This window comes from Myotis myotis, unplaced genomic scaffold (genome assembly GCF_014108235.1).
Source record: "Myotis myotis isolate mMyoMyo1 unplaced genomic scaffold, mMyoMyo1.p scaffold_m19_p_10, whole genome shotgun sequence".
NCBI lineage: Eukaryota > Metazoa > Chordata > Mammalia > Chiroptera > Vespertilionidae > Myotis > Myotis myotis.
The window spans coordinates 26,924,040-26,945,761 of NW_023416314.1; the positions used below are offsets into that span (position 1 = coordinate 26,924,040).

At 41.4% G+C, this 21,722-nt stretch overlaps 2 protein-coding genes across 4 annotated transcripts in view; both read left to right on the forward strand.

The window, feature by feature from the left end:
- The window catches only part of GRM5 (glutamate metabotropic receptor 5), a 452,554-nt gene that overhangs the window by 246,705 nt on the left and 184,127 nt on the right, over positions 1–21,722 (forward strand). The window lies entirely within an intron of this gene.
- On the forward strand, positions 5,733–6,340 carry LOC118664539 (transforming protein RhoA-like). 2 transcript variants are annotated; one of them, XM_036324727.1, is made up of 2 exons: positions 5,733–5,903; positions 6,153–6,340. In XM_036324727.1, the coding sequence occupies exons 1-2, from the start codon at positions 5,748–5,750 to the stop codon at positions 6,327–6,329; spliced, it is 333 nt and encodes a 110-aa protein (XP_036180620.1). In that variant the 5' UTR covers positions 5,733–5,747; the 3' UTR covers positions 6,330–6,340. The 2 variants fall into 2 exon arrangements, with proteins under 2 accessions (XP_036180620.1, XP_036180619.1); XM_036324726.1 differs by having other exon boundaries at positions 5,733–6,340.

The window sequence follows — 21,722 nt, forward strand, 5'->3', positions numbered from 1 at the left end:
GAAGGGTTGAGGGGGCTGGGTGAAAAAGGTTAAGGGATTAAGAAGTAGAGATTGGCAGCTATAGAATAGTCAGAGAGACTTAAATTACAGCCTAGCAAATATAGTCAATAATATTATCATAACTTTGTATGGTGCCAGATGGGTACTTGAAATATCAGGGGGGCCACTCTGTAAAGTACATGATTGTCTAATCACTATGCTCTAAGACTATTACAGAATAGCACTGAATGTAAACTGTAGTTGAATTTATTTTTTAAGCATCACAGGTGGTTTGCCAGGCCATGTGAATCTTCCAAACAGGAGAAAATAACTGAGCGATGTCACAGGGCCATAACACAGCACGGTGCTTCTGGGAAATCGCAAACAGTGCAGTCCAGCATTGCTAGAGCATCACATACAAGGGAGAAGCAGCAGGTGATGAGACAGGAGAAGTAGGCAGAAGGGAAGTCATGAAAAACCTTGTATATATGCCTAAGTGTGCAGACAAAGGAATTTATCAGCTTTCCGGAGTTATTAAAAGAAATAGCAATTTTTCTGGATAATAGAAATTTCTGTTGTCAGCAGTGCATTGATAAATATATTTTTAATTCATGGCAATTTCTATCTGGAATTATTATCTTTATGTGTTTGTTATTATCTACCCATTCCCCAAATAAGTATTCATAGATTCCCTGCCATGCCCAATCACTATCATAGCTTCTGAGAGTAAAGCAGTCAGGAAAATGTATGCAATCCTCCCTTCATGAAATATACTGTCTAGAGGAGATAAATATCAAGCAGCTAACTATGAAATAACACTTAGGGGAGATTCTGTGAAGAGGTTTTGGGTAATGGGAAGCCACTAACTTCAGGGCCCAATGTGAGCAGACTGCCAAGGAAGGTCTCCTGAGAAAAGGTCAGTTCAGAGGAGACCTGAAGAATGAATATGATTTCAGTAGGTGATGATGAGGTGGGAGAGAAGACACCTTCTGACTTGAAGGAATGGCATGTGCTTAGGCCCTGTGGTGGATTAGTAATTCACACTCTCATGGAACCGGGGAGCAACCAGTAGAACTGAGCAGACAAGAAAATGATCAGAGATGGATTGGGAGAGATGGGTATTATCAGTACGTGCATGGCCTCAGAGGTTGTATTAAGGATTTGTACTGTCTCCTAGGAGTGTTTAGGTCAGGATTTGCATTTTGAAAAGCTCAGTCTGGCTGCCAAGTGCACAAAGAGTTAGAACAGATGCTGGAAGATCAAACATAAGGTTGGAATAAAAAGGGCTCTGATGTTGGCCAAGAAGGGGGTCTGGCTGCAGTGACAAAGAGTATTGGAGACACGGAGCACAGGTTAACACTGCAGCTTAGAACCTCAGAGACATGGGTGCTCTACACGGAAAGATTTTTTGTTATTTTAGTTGCTTGATTTTTCAGGTGTTTCCTACATATTCTTTTTTTAGAATTCATGTAGCTCAGTGACCTCTTCAACAGTAAAAACCATTTGATTGGAGAGACAAACAAGGAAAAAGCAAGAAATAACAGGAACTCTCATTCATTGCTGATGGGAATGAAAAATGGGATAGCCCCTTTAGAAGACAGTTTGACAGTTTCTTACAAAACTAAATATACCCTACAAAACAGTAATTATGCCCCTTGTATGCACTTGACTGAATAGAAAACAGGTCCATACAAAATCTTGTACGCAAATATATATAGCTGCTTTATTCATAATTGCCCAAACTTGGAAGCAACCAAGATGTCCTTCAGTAGATGAATAGATAAACAAGCTGGGATACATCCAGACAATAGAATATTATTTAGTTCTGAAAAGAAATGAGCGATAAACCATGAGAAGACATGGCAGTACCTTGAAAGCATATGGCTAAGTGAAAGAAGACAATCTGAAAAGGCTGCATAATATATGATTCCAACTCATGATGTTCTAGAAAAGGCAAACTATGGAAACAGTACAAAAAAATCACTGGTTGCCAGAGCTTCAGGGGAGAGTGAAAGGGCAGAGCACAGGAGATGTGTAAGGCAGGGAAATTATTCTGTACAATACTCTAATGGTGGATACATGTCATCATACATTTGTCAGACCCATTGAATGTATAATGCAAAGGGTGAAGTTTCGGGTAAACTATGAACTTTAGTTAATAGTAACGTATCAATATTGGTTCCCCAATGAGAACAAATGTATTACATTAATGGAATATTAGGGAAAACTGAGGGCAGGGTGAGGGGGTATATGGGCACTTTGTGCTTTCTGATACATTTTTCTGTAAAACTGAAACTGCTCTAAAAATTAGCCCATTAATTTAAAAAATACAAAAATCATGGCATGGCCATGAACTACTTGAAAACCCAAACTAAACAGACCATTTTGTCACACAGCAAACAATGGAATATATTTTCGCTTTTTGCCCAGGGAGCTTCCTTATCTTAGCACAGAGAGATGGATGATGCCAGTACTTCCCAGACAAATGTGAGAGATTTAGAAAGCTGAAGCAGCTGCACCAAAAATTATGCATGTTGTGGTCTCTGAAAAATAGAAAAACTATCATGAAGTGATTCCTCTCACTTTTGGGTTTTCCCTCTGCTCAACACTTAAAGGTGTGCCCAAAGGATAGCCACAACAAGGGCCCTGGGGCAGGATGGAGTAGTGTCAGAAAGCTCAGCACATTCCCCAAGAAACTACAAATTTTTGGAGGCAGATGTTACATCACGTCATCAGGGCCTCTCTGTGGTGATACCAACTCAAATCATCACAGTTTTACAGGAGAAGTGGATTAATATTTTTCTGCTGTTCCACACCTCCTCCCCCAAAGGCCCAAACCAGAGAAAGGTACAAATTTAATGTCAAGTGAGGTTACAGGCTAACTGTTCAGGTGTTAATTGTTAGTGATTCTCAGCCATGCCATGTGATCCTGACTAAATGTGGACCAAGAGAATATTCAGTTGATGTTTTCTTCTCATTGCTCTGCTAATTAATTTAGAAATGTGAATTGACCCAATACTCAGTGACAGGCCTTGTGTTCAGTTTGCGATAATTAGGTATCACTAGTCATTCAGTCACACCTTACATCCCCAGTCTGTTTTCCTGGGAAGAAATTAGGAAGCAATGAGGTCTGTCTTCATAAAAGCGAACAGTCTTTCAAATTTGCATCCAGTATTGTGAAGAACAAAAGCTGTCTTTTTCTTTGTCAATTTCCTTTCACATATTTGATGATCTTGGTATAATAGGATGTTCTTGTCTATATTAACCTCAGAAGAATAAGAATTTTTTTATGAAGAGAGGCTTCATAGAAAGATGCTTTGCACTCATTTCCAATACACGGTCAATGCCTGGATGCCAGTCACACACTGTCAATTGCTTAGTTGGCACAGTAAGTGTGGATGTGCATGTGTAACAAAGTGATTCTGGAGAAGTTTATTCTTATTGAGAATAATGCTACTATTGATCTTAAAAATTTAACTATGTATGATTAATGCCACTTATGATGAAAGCTACTGCTACCAACAGTAATTTTAAACTGTATTTTTGTAGTTGCTGTTAAGCATGAAACATGTTTGTTTGAATTAAGAAAAGACGCCCCACTTTTGTTGAACAGTTCCTACTTCTATATTCCTCCATTAATAAAATCAAGAAGCCCTAGCCAGTTTGGCTCAGTGGAGAGAGTGTTGGCCTGTTGACCAAAGGATCCCAGGTTCAATTCTGGTCAAGGGCACATACCTCGGTTGCAGGCTCCTCCTCAGCCCGGGCTCTGGTCGGGGCCACATGCAGGAGGCAACCAATCGATGTGTTTCTCTCACATCGGTATTTCTTTGTCTTTCCCTCTTTTCCACTTTCTCTAAAAATCAATGGAAAAATATCCTCAGGTGAGGAGTAAAAAAAATAATTTAAAAAATCAAGAAAATATGAAACAATACATTCTTAATGTTCAGATTCTCCAAGTTGCTGAAGTGGTTGTAATGGTTAGATGCTACCTCTTCCATGGACCTTTCTCCACCCCACACTCCCACCAAAAAAGATTCAGTTCCTAGAAAGAAGGAAAGTTAGTTGCTCTTTCTTGAGGGAATTACTCACTATAATAGTTAACAGTCATTGCATGTGCTTCTGTGTCATAGGCACAATACTAAATGTCTTAACATGTATTCTCTCATTTAATCTTCCTAACAACCCCATCTTAGTTTTCTGTTATTACCAAATTTGTAACTGTGGAGAATGTTTCTGAAAAATTAAGGTCACACATATAGTAAAATAGCAATGCCAGGATTTGAACCCACATATCATCAACATGGCTATCCTACATTAACCGCTGTGCACTTGTTTCTACCTTATGGAATACGCAGCTGAGCCCTGGCTGGGTAGCTCAGTTGGTTAGAGCATCGTCCTTATACACCAAGGTTGCCAGTTTGATTTCCAGCTAGGGCACATACAAAGATCAACCAATGAACGCACAAATAAGTGGAACAACAAATCAAAGCTTCTCTCTCCCTCTCTAAAATCAATCAATAAAGATAAATAGAAAAGCAAACAAAGCTGAGGTTTTGTGAACATTAGTGGACACTTGTCACGCTCAGCTGGGACTGTTTTTGAGCCAAGTTGTACAAGCTCAATGTGAACCTCTACCTCCATGACCACTACCACACACACAAACACACCTGCTAGTGACTGTCCTACAGAAACTGTATGAGCCTGAGTCTATAGAAATGGTCTTCAGATAGGGCAATAACAATTTCAGAGAAGTTAACCAGAAAGACACTCCCCAACATTATTTTTAACTTTTCTAAAATGTGTTGGCTTCACTTTTTATAAACTGGGTATGTCTCCCCATCAGAGAGAAAAGAATGACCAGTGTGCTTTTCTAGCAAGCAGTCTGGTTTTATCCACTAAAAGTAGGGAAGGTCTAAGCAAACAGTAGGCCATGTTAGCTTCAGTTGCCAAGAGAGAAGAAGAGGGAATAGCAAATGTCCCAAAACAAAATTCATCTTCTGTTCTTGCTCCCAGTCTGTTGCCCAGATCATCAGTAATTTACCTCAGCTAGTTGCCTCTGTGTCTGTGTCTCATTCCGTTCATCTTGGTGGACTACATGCAAGAAGCTGATACTCTACAAAGGGCTCTGTTGAGACTATACCCTAAGGCGGGTATTTCCTTAGACCCACATTGAGTGTGTTTCAAGCTAAGACCTTATAAACTGTTCAAGGCCAGGATCTGTGGGATACAGCTTCACAGCCTTCTTCACCCAGTGGGTAGTGTGAGAGGCAGGGTCCTTAACGGCTCTTAACGTATGTGACAGGCTGGCAGGCAGATACTCCCTTCAGTTACCTTGTACCAAAGGCTGAGGGAGGCCTCTTAGTCGGGTATTTACATTTAATGAAAGGATGCGCACCCTTCTCTTCATTTGTCTCCTGGGGACAGTTAAGATCCTGATAGATCTCAACATCAGCCGATATAAAAGACAACCACACAGGACTGAGGCCAGGCCGAGCCCACCAGGCACGCGGGGGCCCTCCCTTCGCTCCCCGCCCACCCTCGCTCGCTTGCTCGTGCTCCCTCTGGCGGTTCTCTGTTAGTCCGCGGGCTCCTTAGCCGCCCTCCCTAGTCCCCGAGCTTGGGACACACGGACCGGTGTTGTCAGCTCAGAGAGGCCGGAATCGGAGCATCGGAGCGTCTCCCGAGTGCCTTTCATCTGAGAAGTTCAAGGCACTTTGTAGAGCTTCTGCCACAGGCCGCGCATGGGCCTTGCAGCACATTTGTAAGCAATGGCTGCCATCCGGAAGAAATTGGTGATTGTTGGGGACGGAGCCTGTGGCAAGACTTGCTTGCTCATCGTTTTTAGCAAGGACCAGTTCCCAGCGGCGTATGTACCTATGGTGTTTGAGAACTATGTGGCAGACATTGAAGTGGATGGAAAGCAGGTCGAGTTGACCTTGTGGGACACAGCCGGGCAGGAGGACTATGATCGCTTGAGGCCCCTCTCCTACCCGGACACGGATGTGATCCTGATGTGTTTCTCCATCGACAGCCCTGATAGTTTAGAAAACATCCCAGAAAAATGGGCTCCGGAAGTCAAGCATTTCTGTCCCAATGTGCCCATCATCCTGGTTGGGAACAAGAAGGATCTTCGAAATGATGAGCACACAAGGCGGGAGCTAACCAGGATGAAGCAAGAGCCAGTCAAACCGGAAGAAGGCAGAGATATGGCAAACAGGATTGGCGTTTGGGGGTACGTGGAGTGTTCAGCAAAGACCAAAGATGGCGTGAGGGAGGTTTTCGAAATGGCCACGACAGCTGCTCTGCAAGCCAGACGTGGGAAGAAGAAATCTGGGTGCCTTGTTTTGTGAGCCTGCTGCAAGCACAGCCCTCACGCGTTCCTTTTGAAGTGCTGTTCATTAATCTTAGTGTATGATTCCTGGCCTTTTTCATTTATCTATAATTTACCTAAGATTACAAGTCAGAAGTCATCTTGCTACCAGTATTTAGAAGCCAACCATGATTATTAATGATCTGGCCCGCCGGGTCCTCTGCCACAGCTCCAACAGCCGCCTCTGCACTCCCACCCGATACACCAGGCGCTAATTCAAGGAATGCCTTCACTTCTTGCTTCTTTCTAGAAAGAGAAATGGTAACTTTTGTGAGTTAGGCTGTAACTCCTTCATAACTAACGTGCTTGCCTGACATCTGTCAGCTGCAAGGGACTCTGGGGAGCTACCCCTTCAGGGCTTGACTCCTGAGCAGGTTTCCTTGTCGTGCCTCTGGAGTGGGCATCCCGTTTTCAAAATGTGCTCAGCCAGAGAGGCCCAGGCTCATGCAGCTGTGGCAGTTCCAGTTCTGTGGTTTCATGTTAGTTACCTTATAGTTAGTGTAATTAGCGCCACCTAATGTATGTTACCAAAAAATAAATATATCTACCCAAACTAGATGTAGTATGTTTTGTATAATTGGATTTCCAAATACTGATATTTGTCATCCCCACAGAAAGTGTATTGGTTTTTTTAAAAAAGAAAGTGTATTTGAAAATAAAGTCAGAAGGAAGATTCATTTTTAAAATTAAAAAAATAAATAAATAAAAAAGACGACCACACAAAGCTCTTCCCAGAGCATTACCTTGAATTCAGTGCCTTTTATTTGTTGTCAAAACAATCCTCAAGGAAAGAGCTTAGATTTTATATAGTAAATCCACTCCACCGTTCCCACCATCTGTCTCTATAATTGTGTACATGGTATTCATTCATTCAACAAATATCAAATTGGATACCTTCAGTATGCCAGGGACTGTTTAGGCTCTAGGGATAGAGCCGTGAAAAAGCAGATACATATCTCTCTTCATGAAGCTCATTCTAGTGAAGAGAGACAAGCAATAAAGAGATAAATAGGTAAAGTGTATGCCATGTTAGATGGTAATAAGTGCTAAGGAGAAAATATAAGGAAGGCAAAAAGAGTGATGAACAAAGATGGGATGAAGCCATTTCAGACGAGTGGGCCAGGCATGCTTCACTTGAAGGGGCATTAGAATAACAACAGGAAGCAGATGAGGAATTTTGCTGCCTAAATAAAGGATGTTTCCTTCTCACCTAGGTCTTTTACAGTCTGTGAGTTGTTTGAGAAAGGAGTCATATGTGTCAGTCATTATCGAATGTGTATTGAGTTAAGCCTTTATAATATAAAGTTGAGTTAGTAAGCCTTGTGCTCTCCTTCACATCATAGTAGGGAAAACGGTCATAAATAAATAATTGCAATGCAGTAAAATGCATAGATATAGAGACATAAAAAGCAAAATGGAAATTGGAAAGATAGAGAAGCAACTAAGCCTAAAGGGAATACGAGAAGGCTTTAGAAAGGAGGTGATATTTAAACAGAGGATTAAAAGATGATAACGGCTAATAATAACAGCTAACCTTGTCCTCTCTTTCAGGGAAATTTTTAATAAAATGTTTTCTTATCTTTATATTTCAAGTTACATTATAGCATATGAGTGAACTTCCTCTGTAACCCTTTCACACAAAAATGCATAGAGTACATGTGAAAGCCACATATGACTCATCCACTTCATTGGTTCTGAAGCCTGGAGCTAACCACTTGGTTACACTGAAAGTGGAGAGAGGAGTAGGTAAAAGAAGACCATTTATTTATTCAATAAATATATGTTGAAGAGTTACTGTGTAGTAGCACTGTGCTCGGGATATTGAATACCATTATTAAAGCAACATGACCTTTATCCCGAAAAAGGTTACAGTCCAGTGATTCCAGGCAAATGGCTTATGAAGGAGTAATGGCACCTTCAAGTGGTTGGTGAAACCAGAGAGAAGAATACATCCCACAGAAAGTTTTAGACAATAAGTCTTGGAAGATACCCAGGGGCTGGGTTATAAATCTAGAAAAATAGCCAATGGCTAGATTATGAAGGACCATGTATGGCAACTAAAGCATTTGGATTTTTAAATTTTGTTCTATGAGGAGTCTTTAGAAATTATAAGTAAAAGAATGATCATTATTGTGTGACCACAGCTCTTTTGTCTAACAGCCTTCTAATATTTTGATGAATTTTCTTATAATCTTTCTAACATATTAATAGTCTATTTTAATTAATAACAATTATCTTTCTAACTATAAATATCTATTTTATAAAATATGGAAAACACAGGAAAGTATTAGGAAGACGAGAAAAAAAACATCTGTTATTCAACCACCCAGAGAAAAACTTTAACAGTTTTATGTATTTTCTTCAAGCATTTTTTCTAAATGTGTATATACATTTTTAATTGTGTATCATAAATGCTATACCCTGGACATTTTCCCATACCTTTAAATATTCTTCAAAAACAAAATCTAATGGCTAGAGAATGATATTCTGGTGTGGGGAAAGAGTGAATTTATTTACTTAAAGACTAGAGGCCTGGTGCACAAAATTCATGCACTGAGGGAGTGTTCCCTCAGCCCAGCCTGCACCCACTCCAATCAGGAACCTCGCGGGGGATGTCTGACTGCCGATTTAGGCTCAGTTAATCCTAAACCAGTGGTCAAACACCCCTCTCACAATCTGGGACCGCTGGCTCCTAACCCCTCTGCCTGCCTGTGTGCTCACCCCTAACTGCCTCTGCCTGATTGCCCCTAACTGCCCTCCCCTGCTGGCCTGATTGAGCCCCCAACTGCCTGCCCCTGCCATCCTGATCTCGCCCTCAACTGCCTTCCCCTGCCAGCCTGGTTGCCTCCAACTGCCCTCCCCTGCTGGCCTGATCTCGCCTCTAACTGCTCTCCCCTGCTGGCCTGATCATGCCCCCTACTGCCCTCCTCTGCCAGCCAATTTGGTTCTGATTGGTCAGTTTCTATGCCAGTTAGCATCAAAAGCTCCACCTCCTAGGCAGCCATTGGATCTTCACAGTTGACCCAGATTTGGTTCTGATTGGTCAGTTTCTATGCCAGGCAGTGTCAAAAGCTCCACCTACTAGGCAGCCATTGGCTCCTTACATTCACCCAGGTTTGGTTCTGATTGGTCAGTTTCTATGCCAGTCAGCATCTCTGGGCCTATCAATGGGGCCTGGTCAGAAAGGTGGGGCTGATTGTGGAGGCCTGGAGAGAAATGGAGGTGCTGCTGTTGGCCAGGCCAGGAGAGAAAGAGAGGCAAGTTCTGATCAATGGCTGCCACAGAAGCTTCAGATCAGACCCTGCCTCTCTCTCTGCAGGCCTCTCTCCAGGCTTGATCCGCAGCCCCCTAGGCAGTCAGTACTTGGTTGGGGGTGCACAGAGGCTCCAGTCAGTGCTGGGTCACCATGGCAACCCAGCACTGACTTCCTGTTTGGTTGAGCCTTCCGTTGTTACGACCCTGGCTCTTTATTATACTAGAGGCCTGGTGCACAAAAATTTGTGCACTCGGGGGAGGGGGGTCCCTCAGCCCAGCCCGTGCCCTCTCGCAGTTTGGGAACCCTTGGGGGATAACCACCTGCTGGCTTAGGCCCACTCCCCGGGGGATTGGGCCTAAGCTGGCAATCAGACATCCCTCTGGCAGCCCGGGAGCCCTTGGGGGATGTACACTTGCCAGCGGGGAGCAGGCCTAAGCTGCAGTCGGACATCCTTAGCGCTGCTGAGGAGGCGGGAAAGGCTTCCACCACCACCGCTGTACTGGCAGCTGTCAGCCTGGCTTGTGGCTGAGCAGAGCTCCCCCTATGGGAGCACACTGACCACCAGGGGGCAGCTCCTGCATTGAGCGCCTGCCCCCTGGTAGTCAGTTTTGTCATAGTGACCAGTCATTCCCAGTCTTTCTGCTGTTAGGGTCAGTTTGCATATTACCCTTTTATTATATAGGATAGATAATATAGTGTATGTTTGAAAACATAGGCTGAGGAGTCACACAGAAGTAGGCTTGAGTCCTTGGCCTGAACTTGCCAGCAGCATGTCACCAGGAACTCAATGCTATAAACCTCAATTTCTTCATTAGTAAAATGGGGATCAAAAAAGGACCTATGTGATAGGTTTTTATGAAGATTGAATAAAGTGTGGTAAGCATTTCAAAGTAACTAGAAATATTAAACACTCAATAAATAAATGGTATTACTATAATTATTAACAAATGTAATTATTATGTATAATAAACTATTAACAACTATTTCCCTCACATTTCAATGCTTATAAAGCATTCTTAACACCCACAAAGACTAACAGATGGTTTTTGTTAGCATGTAACTCTCAGCCACTAATATTGTTTTTTGTGATTAAAAGGACTGAAAGCTATTTAAGTGGCTTTCTTTACAGAAGCCTTTTTTTGTTTTTGCTTGTTTATTTGTTTTTGTTTGTTTTTACTACTTACTAAAAATGTATGGTTCACGCGACAAAAAGATGTTTTTCAAACCAGGAGCATTCAAACCAAAACATGGAATGGCTTTTGATTTGCATTTCCCTAACAGCTAGTGAAGTTGAGCATCTTTTCATATAACTGGTGGCCACCTGTATGTCTTCTTGGGAAAAAAATGTCTGTTTGGGTCCTCTCTCATTTTTGAATTGGACTGATTGTTTTGTTGTTGTTGAGTTGTTTATGTTCTTTATATATTTTGGATATTAGCCCCTTATCAGAGATATTGTTTGCAAAAATCTTCTCCCAGTTGGTTGGCGGCCTTGTTGTTTTGTTGATGGTTTCTTTCGTTGCCTAGAAGCTTTTTAGTTTGATGTAATCCCATTCCTTTATTTTTGCTTTTTCTTCCCTTGCCTTTGGAGTCAAGTTCACAAAAACCTCCCTGAGACCAAAGTCCATAAGTTTAGTAGGTATGTTTCCTTCTATGTACAGTGGGGCCTTGACTTACATGTGTCCCGACTAACGAGTTTTTCGAGATAAGAGCCGTCTCTCAGCCGATTTTTTGCTTTGAGTTGCGAGCTAAAATTCGGGTTACAAGCTAGCTTCAGATACCCCACCACTAGTTGGCGCAGCGAACATCACAGTGAATGCCACAACATCAGCCCAGCATCACATGTCTCACTTGTTCACTTTATGATTTGACATATGAGTAATTTGAGTTACGAGCTCCGTCACGGAACGAATTAAACTCGAAGTCAAGGCCCCACTGTATTTCATTGTTTCAGATCTTATATTCAGCTGAGATCCTTTCCTAAGAAAGGAAGCAGCTGCATGGTGTAGCTTTTGCTGGTAAGGCTCAGGCATATATGATGATTTACTACTTTTCTAAATATGAAATATCTGAAATAAAAGCTGGCTTAATTTTCATAATTAGTCTAAATCACACCAAAGTAGCCAAACCTAAATAAACTGTTTAGGGAATTTATCTCCGGCGGTTGGTTGGCCCAAGCTGCTCATGACTTTCCAGACCAAACTTTTCTTACCAGCAACTCTCATCCTTTTTGCTCTAGTGTGCCCTCTCAGAACAGTGTTCTCCTGGCAGAATACACACCTCCTTTGTTCCTCACTATTTTTGTAATAAACTTTAGATAAATAGCAAATCATAGAATTCCAGAGCTGGGAGGGATTTTAGTGTGCATCTAATTCAGTGTTTCTTACATCTTAGCTGTAATCAGAATCCTCTGGGGCTGTTGAAAAAAATAAGCATTTTCAGACCTAACCTCTGATAGTCCAATTTTGTATTTTTAACAAGCCATATGGGTTATTTTTATATACAACCAGGTTTAGAAATCACTAATTTAATTCCTCTTCTCACCTAAAATAAAGCTGTGAGCGAATTCAGGCAGGAATTGTGTCCTTTCTCCATTTTTTTCCGATCCTAGGAATTGAGTTGGCACTTAGTAAGTAAATACCTGTTGAAATGAAAGTGAAACCATAGCATATCCTCAGCATTGCTTATTTGTGTATTCATATTTCCTCAACCTTGTTTCAAAAAGGATTTAAGGCAGCTTACCAATATTCATGTAAAGTCTCTCTCAGCTCTGAATCAGGAGAGGATTCAACTGTAAACTGATCCAGGGGATCAGCAGCTCTGTCTGCTTCCTAGATGAATTCTAATTCTGAATAGTAACATCCACCTTACTGAGGAATGTATAGGTTTTTATTCTTTCATAAAAAAAAATTACCATGGAGAGGTATTATGATACTGCCTTGCAGTCAGATAAACCTGCATTCAGATCTTTCTAAGGCACTACAGGTACCCCATGGTGGCTCTGCAGTCCTGCAAGAGATACTTAACTGTTCTTTACACTAATTCGTCAAGTGACAAGAGCCAACTCAAATCATTTTTATTTCAGAAGTAGTAATTGAACATCTAGTATGTGGGTATGTGGCAGGTACTGTTTTAAGCACTTGGGAGACAAAACAGACAACAATGACCATCCCCATGATGCCTTTAATCTATGAGACATTGTTCTGCCTATTTTAGAAAATTGTTATAAAGGTGAAATGTATTGAAGGCCCAGTATATTTGCAAGCATTGCATAAATGTTAATTCTTTTGCCCACCTTTGATTCTCTCCAAGTGCTCTATGCATACAAAAATACCTTTGGGCAAATAGTTCTTCCAAATATTCCTTTTCAAAAAAGAAACTTGTAATTTTGAAGAAAAATTAGGCAAAGGAGTCCCTGAGGCCTGTATGTAGGCTCTTTCTTCCATGCAGAATTTGTGGCATTTACAGCCTCATTTGTAATTTTTCACCTTGACTGGACCCAGGAAGAAGAAAATAGTTACATCTTTAGAGCTTTAGATACAACTATACAATAGATGCACTCAATATGCATCAATAGGAAGCATGCGTCCACACTCATTCTTATGTGCAGGAAGCTCCATTTCACAGGGTTTAGACCTTAATGAAATGATTGTAGATGAAATTGCAAATAGCAGAGACAAATTCATTACTAACTAGATAATAATCACGTTGCAACTATGTCTCAAAGAATGGACCATAGCCAGACAATGCAATGCTGTCTAGCCATACATATGAGCTACAGGGCATGCTCCAAATTTTTATCACTGTTTCCCAGAATGTCTCCATCAAACATAATTTCCCTCTGCTGTTATCAAGAATAAATACTACTCCCAAAGGCAGAGGTGTTGATGCTGTATTTTGAAGCTTACCTGAGAGCTAACATCCCCACTCTGGCCCCTCCTTGCATGCCTAACATTAGGCATACCTTTCCAGTGCTTTGAGAAACCTCCTCTTTTAATCACCATTGTTCTCTTCATCCCTAAGAAACCAGCTCAAGGCCAGCATCCTTTAGAAAACCTTCCACAGTCCCCATGTGGCCCATGGTGGTTTTCCACCTTCCAAATATCCACAAAGCTTATTCTCTAAGCCACTCCTTCACTAGTTAGAAGAAATTACAAAACAAAACCCTTACATCTATATCAAATTAGCAGTCACAATTGAAAGAAGTGAAAACTAAGATCAATTTTCATCACACAAAGAAATTCCCCTAAAATCTAAAAATAAAAATTGAGAAGTTAATTTTAGCTCATAAGTTTCATAAACCTTAAAATTTCACAGTGTCAGTCTTGTTCCTGTATTATATTAGAAAAAAAATGTACTGTTTTCAACTGGAAGAAAAGAATCTATTTTCTTATGTTTCAAGGACAGCCATCAACAATTTGGAGGACTTTTAGCAATCATTGGTAGTATTTTTCTCCTGTAACATTTTAACCATTTAGGCCCCCAAATGAATCTAAATTTCCAAAGATGGCCCTAAGTGCTTGAGCCAACTTGTACATGCCTGCAGAGATGAAGTTGCATACTTCCCTACTGAAAAAAATATTACTCTTCTTCCTTCCATTGAACATCTATACCATCACCTTCATGTCTCTGACATTATAATCTTTGGGTATACAGTGAGAAGTATCTGTATCCCACGACAGTAAAAGATGGGTAAATATTCTCTGGGTAAGCACACTGCCTCTGTTCTGCCACTGTGTAGCACATGTGATAGTAAGATCCATTTCTGTATGTGCCTTTCCTAAAAAAAAATCAAAATAGATATCATTAGTTGAGCACTTACTATGTGACAAACACTGTGCTGAAAGCTTGATAATCATCAACCTAGTTCATCTTCACAGCATTTTCAAGTGGTAGATATAATCAATATCCCTATTTTACACGTGGCAAAAAATGGAGGCTTGGAGAGAGAGGATCAACATGCATACCCAAAGCTATCATTCTTAATTACTGCACTACATTGTAATAAACCGTTAACTCCCCTGGGGAATAGGATATTTTAATTATTTAGAAACCACTTGGCTAACATAGCACCTCGCTATTAGTACATACTTAGTAAATATGATCAAATGTTCAAAGTTAATTTGAGCTACGGGATGACACAATGCTTTCTGGAATGCAATTAAAAACTATTTCTACAAATTTTTCTATAACCTGTGGGGATCTGCCTAAATCTAGAAGAGAATTGAAGTCAAGCTTTCCTTTTCTATACAGTAGGGCCTTTCTGCATCCAAGCATAACTGCAAAAGTTGAACAAGTAGAAGAAAAAATCTCAAAGACACCAAATAAGAAAAAGATGTATAAATGTCAAGTTTTAGAAACAGAAAGATAATAACTTTTAGATTTTGCATTGCTCTTCATATCATTCACAGCACGGATAAAATTATGTATGATTTAATGATGTTCCCAAGATGATGGCAAGGCAAGTTATTATTTTAATTTTATAATTTAGTGAAATTACCCTGTCCAACCAAGTGTCTGTTATAGGCTTCTGACTCCTACTCTATTTTTCCTTATGAATTTATGGACATCAAATGATGTACAGGATTTACTCTAAGACCATTCTAAACCTAAAATGACTAAATTACCTATGTTATCATTTTAGACTCCTGTCTTTCCTCCTATGCAAGTAAGACATTAAGATCACACTTCTGATTATACACATTCAACCTCAATTTTTCCAGAGAAATCCAAAGCCGCCCCCATGCTCAATGCCAGGTGAAATGAATAAAACTCCAGAAATACATTGAACAAAGCATCATTCCTTTACAATAACAAAAACCATAGACTGCAGAGAATATTAGCTCTCATGATTTCCTACAAGCTACAGATTATCTCTACTTCCAATATATACATGTGATGGGGGAGGGGAGAGCTTCAGAAATTGTGACTCAGATATTTCAACCAAAGTCATGGGCCTCGGACCAGTCATACAATATGTCAGTTGTTTGCAATTTTCACTAAAGATCAGTGCCTTCTTGAAGAAGCCACATTACATTTTGTTATTTAAAGAATTATTTATTCAGGACAGAGATAAGGATTTTAAGCTTACAGGGGAAGCTCCCTTTCTCCTCCAGTAATTACTTCTGTACTTTCTGTCACAATGCTTTGAATAGTCATTCATCAAACATTGAGGAGCAAAAGCTGGGTGCTATGATGAGTTCTTGGATGCAAAATAAATAGCACATAATTCTTTCCCTCAAGAAACTGTACAATCTTGGGGGATGGGGGTGATTAGGGAAAGTGTAGACTACCATTCTGAGAGTTGATGTGTTGCAGTAGAATCTCTCTCCCAAGTTCTGACACTGACTAGTTTTCTTTTTCTTTCTTTTTTTTTTGAAAAGTCTCTAAACTCTGATTTTCCACTTTTTCAAATGTCAATGTGAATCAAGAGATTAACATTTTTTAACTCCTACTCTTTGCCAGACACTGACTTTTCTAAGTGCTTTAAATGCATTGCATTTAATCCTTTCAATAGTCCTAATCAGAAGTTACTATTATTCCCATTTTATAGATGAAGAACTCTAGAAATTAAATACCTGGCTCATGGTCATAGAGCTAACAAGTGTAGCTCCAGGTTGTGAACTCAAGTGGTCGAGAGTCCAAGCCTGTGAGCTGAAGCCAGTGTGGGAACCATAGGACTGACTGTAAGGCAGAGAATTCGAAGGCTGGAGGCTTCCATCGCCATTAGAATAATGGCACATTCCTTTATAGGGAATGCCCCTTCCGCTTGCCACTCCAGACCCACAGTCATCTCTCCCTGCCCGTACAGTGCCCTGTGAGCTGACACACGTGGGCGGCATCAGTGGGCTCCTTTGCCTGTGGATGCAGTAGGATTCCACCAACCAGAAGTTGCAGGGAGGAAGGAAAGTGAGGTCAGGTTATTTATTTTTCTGGAGACTTCCTTCCCTGTGAGGTTACTTGAACTGGCTGCATTCTTTCCCAAGTCTCCTCTCATGGTCTCTTTCCTCAGCCCTATCACTGGGTCTCTGTAAAGTCACTGCTCCTCATACCTCTTGCCCCTTCGCTTTAGGCTGTTAACTAGTCCCCACTGTTACTATGGGTACTCGACAATCCCTAGTGATTTCATTGCATCCTGCCTATACCTTCAGAAACAGCCCCTTTATTAATCTTCCTTAAATTTTCCTAATTATCCTAATCTAAGTGTCCAATCTGTTCCCTCTAGTGACACAAATACACTGGGCTTAAATGATGGCATCCTTAATAAGTAATTTTCTAACTCCATTTTCAGTGCTTCTGTGACATGGACTTTTTCCAGTCCTTAAGCTTGCAATCTTTCTAGTTACAGGGACTTTTCATATCCTGGTCCTTCTATATGGAATGCCACTTCTTTTTCAAAACTACTGTCCACACACACTCTTACACACACTCACACACACACTCAAAAACACACTCATACACACTCATACACACTCATACCTGCCATGTATAATAGGTTTTAGGTTTCAATTATATTTTTGAATTAATAAATGGAACCAGGAGCCCAAGAAATGTATAAGTGCATGGTATATTCTCATCCACACTTATTCTGTGAGGGTGAAGAACATGAGTTCTGGGAAACTTTAAGTGGCTTGTCTAACATGCCCCAAATGGTAAGCGGCAGAGCCATGATTTAACCCTGCTTGGTGAGAATCCTTGTCCTACTATCATTGCATTCCTTGGGTTCAGGCTTGCAAGTTAGGGCCAAATGCTGGTGGGCAAAATGCTCACCAGCTCAGCAAGGTTCTGCCAGACACTAAAAATAAAAGGGGCTCTTGTAAGGGTGTTCTGGGAACTTATTTTTGGCCAGGCCAGGTCTTTATTTGAGTTTGGGCATGATAGGGGTGAAGAGAATCATGCTGATGAAAATGAAGCAGCCAGTTGCCTGGTTCCTGTGAGTGCTGCTTTAGCTGTTCTGATTCTGTCGCAGCTTCTCCAGGTTCTGGTTGGCCATCTTGAGTGACAGGGTCTGCTTGTCCTTCTTGATGACACTCTGGGCAGCCAGTGTGTTGGTCTTAAGGCTCCAGGCCAGGCCTTGTGTTTCTCGGCCAGCCTCTCCTGGAGATTCTGGTGCTGTTGCAGGATGAGGTCTAGCTTAGTTGCTGACTACTTCTCATCCTCTGGCCTCTGCTACCCCTTTCTCTTCTTCAGTCCAGCAGAGTCCGTGCCTAGCAGCTCACACTCTGCATCCTGCTGGTTTACCACGCCCACCACTACATACATACCACCTTGGTGGCAGGTACATGCTCCCTGGCTGAGGTTGGCACGTGTATGGGGACCAGGAACTGGTTGGTGGGTGCCTTCTCTGAGGGGGTCAGCTGTGTGGTAATATTCACTGATCACCTCAGAGGCAGGTTTGCTGGGCTTTCAGGGCCTGCAGCAAGTCCCCGAGGGCTCCCAGGTACTTCTCCAGATGCCACTCCTCCATCCTGCTTCTCTGTTGTCATCACCCTGCAATGGCACAGCAGCTGCTCAGGTTCAGCTCCAGGCTCCATGTGGCCGTCACCAACCGGAGGTTCCCGTCCCTTCCCCCTGGAAACTATTCTTTTCTAGATGTTTTTTTTTTTTTTTCTATTTTGTTGCCAATACGTTCTTCCTGCCCACCATTTTTTGAAACCAAACAAAACCTTTTCTATAGTGAACATGACTGCAACTTTGCTTTATGTTGGAACAGATGAAGGAACATGCCTGTCTTGAGGGACTCTTGCTGAAAGCACTTGATTGCAGAGTGCCACAGCACCACTGAGAAACATTAGCTGAGGTAATGCAGCTCCTGGGGCAGTTTAATTTGAAACAATTGAATTTGTGAATGCAAATACGCGGACTCTCCCTCTGGTTTGTGGAGGAGGGAGAACCAAGGGGGCCTTTAGCAAGAAGCTGGAAGAAGCTGTTTGGTAGGCAGCAGAGCTGTTACCTCCTTTCTGTGCCAACCCATAGCACAGTTGTTTCCTACTGAGAACAGATTCCATTTGTTCAGTGCGTGTTTGTAAAGACAGAGATTTTCAGATGCACAGCTATAATGGAGCATTCACACATTTAAAACCCGGCTAAATTCCCCCCCCCCCCCAGGGCACATGGGGATGATTCCAGGAATACATGTTTGCCTGGAAATGATGATGAAAATACGATTTTGTTGACTTTGTTTCTGTTGATACATGTTGCCCGGAATTGGCCATGGAAATACAATTTTGTTGACTTTGGGTGAGTTCAAGGGAACAGCCTAGCCACCCAGTGCTGCAGGTTCATGCCAGGGCACCATGGTTTCTACTCTGACCAGATAGGATGATACTGAGGTGGCCTCCTCTCTAGAGACTTGCTTTGGTACTTCACTGCAGAAAGCTGGATTTGGGTTCCATGTCCAAAATCCCTCCCTTATTCTGGTCCTCACTGCCATTGCCTACTTTCTCCCATGTCATTAGTCCAGGGAATCTGTCAGTATTATAAACCCAGGCTTGCCAGATCCTGTGAGGATTCCTTATTGCTCATCAGATAAAATCTAAGTCACTTAACTTGGCTGTACATGACCTGACCTCTAACTAACTCTTTAACCTCATGGCCCATCACTACTTTATCTTCCCTGCTCTTCCATGCTATTACTACATAGAATGATGCACAGGACCCTGAACATGGCCACTTATCTGTTGTGTACTCCCTTCCTTGCCACTGTCCTCCTTCCTTTGTCCACTCACTGAGAGATTACTAAGCATCTCTCCTTGGGAAGCTTTCTCTTATGTCTACTCTCTCCTTTCGTCCCCAGAACACACTAGAATTTTGTCCAAAATAGTACGTACCATTTTCATCATGGACAAGATGTCATCAAACGTAAGATATGTTGTGCATAAATGTGAAAATAAAAAAACTGTGGAAACTGGAATTGATAAAATACGATATGATAGTGTTCTGTTTACTTGCCTCTCCCATTAGACCTTTGGAGAGCAAGTGTGTTCTATCATTCATTTCCATAATGCAGTTCCTCCCATTGTATCTAGTTCATATCAGGATCTTAATAAATACTTTTTGTTTTTAATAAGCAAATGTGATCTTATGGGTGGTAAACCAGGTGAGGTTTTGTTACTGTTTTTTAACTATATTTTTATTGATTTCAGAGAGGAAGGGAGAAGGGGAGGGAGATAGAAACATCAATAATGAGAGAGAATCATTGATCGGCTGCCTCCTGCATGCCCCACACTGGGGTCCAAGTTCACAGCCTGGGCATGTGCCCTGACCTGGAATTGAACCTTGACCTCCTGGTTCATAGGTCGATGCTCAACCACTGAGCCACGCCGGTTGGGCCTAAGTGATGTTTTATTAACCAGTTGAATTTCTGATGGAGTTTCCTTACAATGGTGGTGCCTGGCTCAAGGCTGGCCAGGGTGTGGCCAAACCCTCTCCCCACCTGCCAGTGTTTCTGCGGTGGGAGTAGAAACAAGAAAGTTTAAGGCTGAGGCTGCTGCTATGTCCTGGATGCAGCAACCTGGAGAATCAAAGGTGACGTTTTTAAAGTGTCCAGATATGACCCACAGTAAAGCCAGTCTTTATTGCTCCTAAAATAACAGGAGTAGATTTTCCCATTAAAACATTTAAAAAACTTTAGAAAAAAGGTAAATAATTTACTCAACCCTGAACACCTTCAATGTGTGAGGCTGTGTGTGGAAGGATCTTTTATACATATTGTTTAATGTTGGAGTCACTAAATCCCTGTGGTGGAGATGGTCTTACACGTTTAGAGATTAAAACAAGCTCAAAAGGGAAAATTATTTGAAAGGTCACATGTTAAGTGGCAGGAGATGATTCAAATCCAATATTTATGCCTCAAAACCTTTAGTCTTTATACCATGTTTCTTTGCTTCCCCTCCCCGCAATGGTGAGATGCCTATAAGAGACGATACAAAGAGAAAGCATTAAGTAACACTAAATCTCATGCTGAAATGTATTCCCTTTCTCCTTTAGTCTTTCAGATCATAGCAAGAAGACACTCTCCCTTTTCTCAACATTCTGGCAGGAAGTAGTACCCAGTTAAGCTATTTCCTTCTTGATCTACCACAACTTGATGCTCCTCAGGTTCCTCTTATCAGCTAAATAAAGGAGTACAATTTTAAGGATATATGTTTGTTTGAATGCACAACAAATGCTGAAATCCCATACTGCCATACGCCCTTCCTCTCCAACAGATCCTGAAGATCTTCCTTATACACAAAGAAGAAAAGTGCCTTGTCTTTTTAACTAGGTCATGACCCAGAGCACCGCTGATCCTTGAGGCCTAAAAGTCCTTATTCCTCAGCCTGAATCAAAACCTCAGGGTTGTATCACCCACTGGAGACCTCATGGTACAAAAATTTGGAGAATTAGCCAACATTCTCAGCCAGATATAGAAGGAAACATATGGGGGAGTAGGTGTCATATATGAGGGAAGTAGAATAATTTGGATGGGCAAATTGGTTGGTTCAGCCATGGGTACCCCCTCATGTGATAGAGAAAGGAAAAGGGCCTCACACATGTGCATGGTCTTTACATTCACAGCGACACTGCCCATTTATTTATCTACCATATACTTATATATACATGCCAGGCATGGATCTAAGTATTTTAGGTATTAACACACTAACTATACGACTTAGGTACTACTAATAATCTATAGACGAGGAAGCTGAGGCACACTAAATAATTTCCCCAATATCATACAAATAATGGGTAGCAGAACTGTGAGTCAACCCCAGATAGTCAAGCACAAGTGGTCATCTTGTTAATGACTAACATAGAATCAATCAGGTTATCCACTGGTGTTCCCCTGAGGCGCCTAGAAAGGAGGTATACAGAGAGATGCAGAATTACTCCTTGGGACCCATCCAGCAGGACTAAGAGAAGGTGTAAATGCACTAATCCTCAAGCATTGCAATCTATATACCACATTAGTAATTAAATTACTATAAGATCACCAATTTCATGAGCGTTTCCTTAATGCCAATGATTTGTCACTACTAAATAAATATCATCTCCTTTAGGGAAAGAGCAACCGGGTTTTTTTTATTGAAACTAAGCTATATGCAAAAGTAAAGATGTCATAGAATTATAAGCACTCAT

Excerpts from the sequence above, each read along its gene's own strand:
- LOC118664539 (XM_036324726.1), top strand. The coding sequence starts at position 5,748 with ATGGCTGCCATCCGGAAGAAATTGGTGATTGTTGGGGACGGAGCCTGT.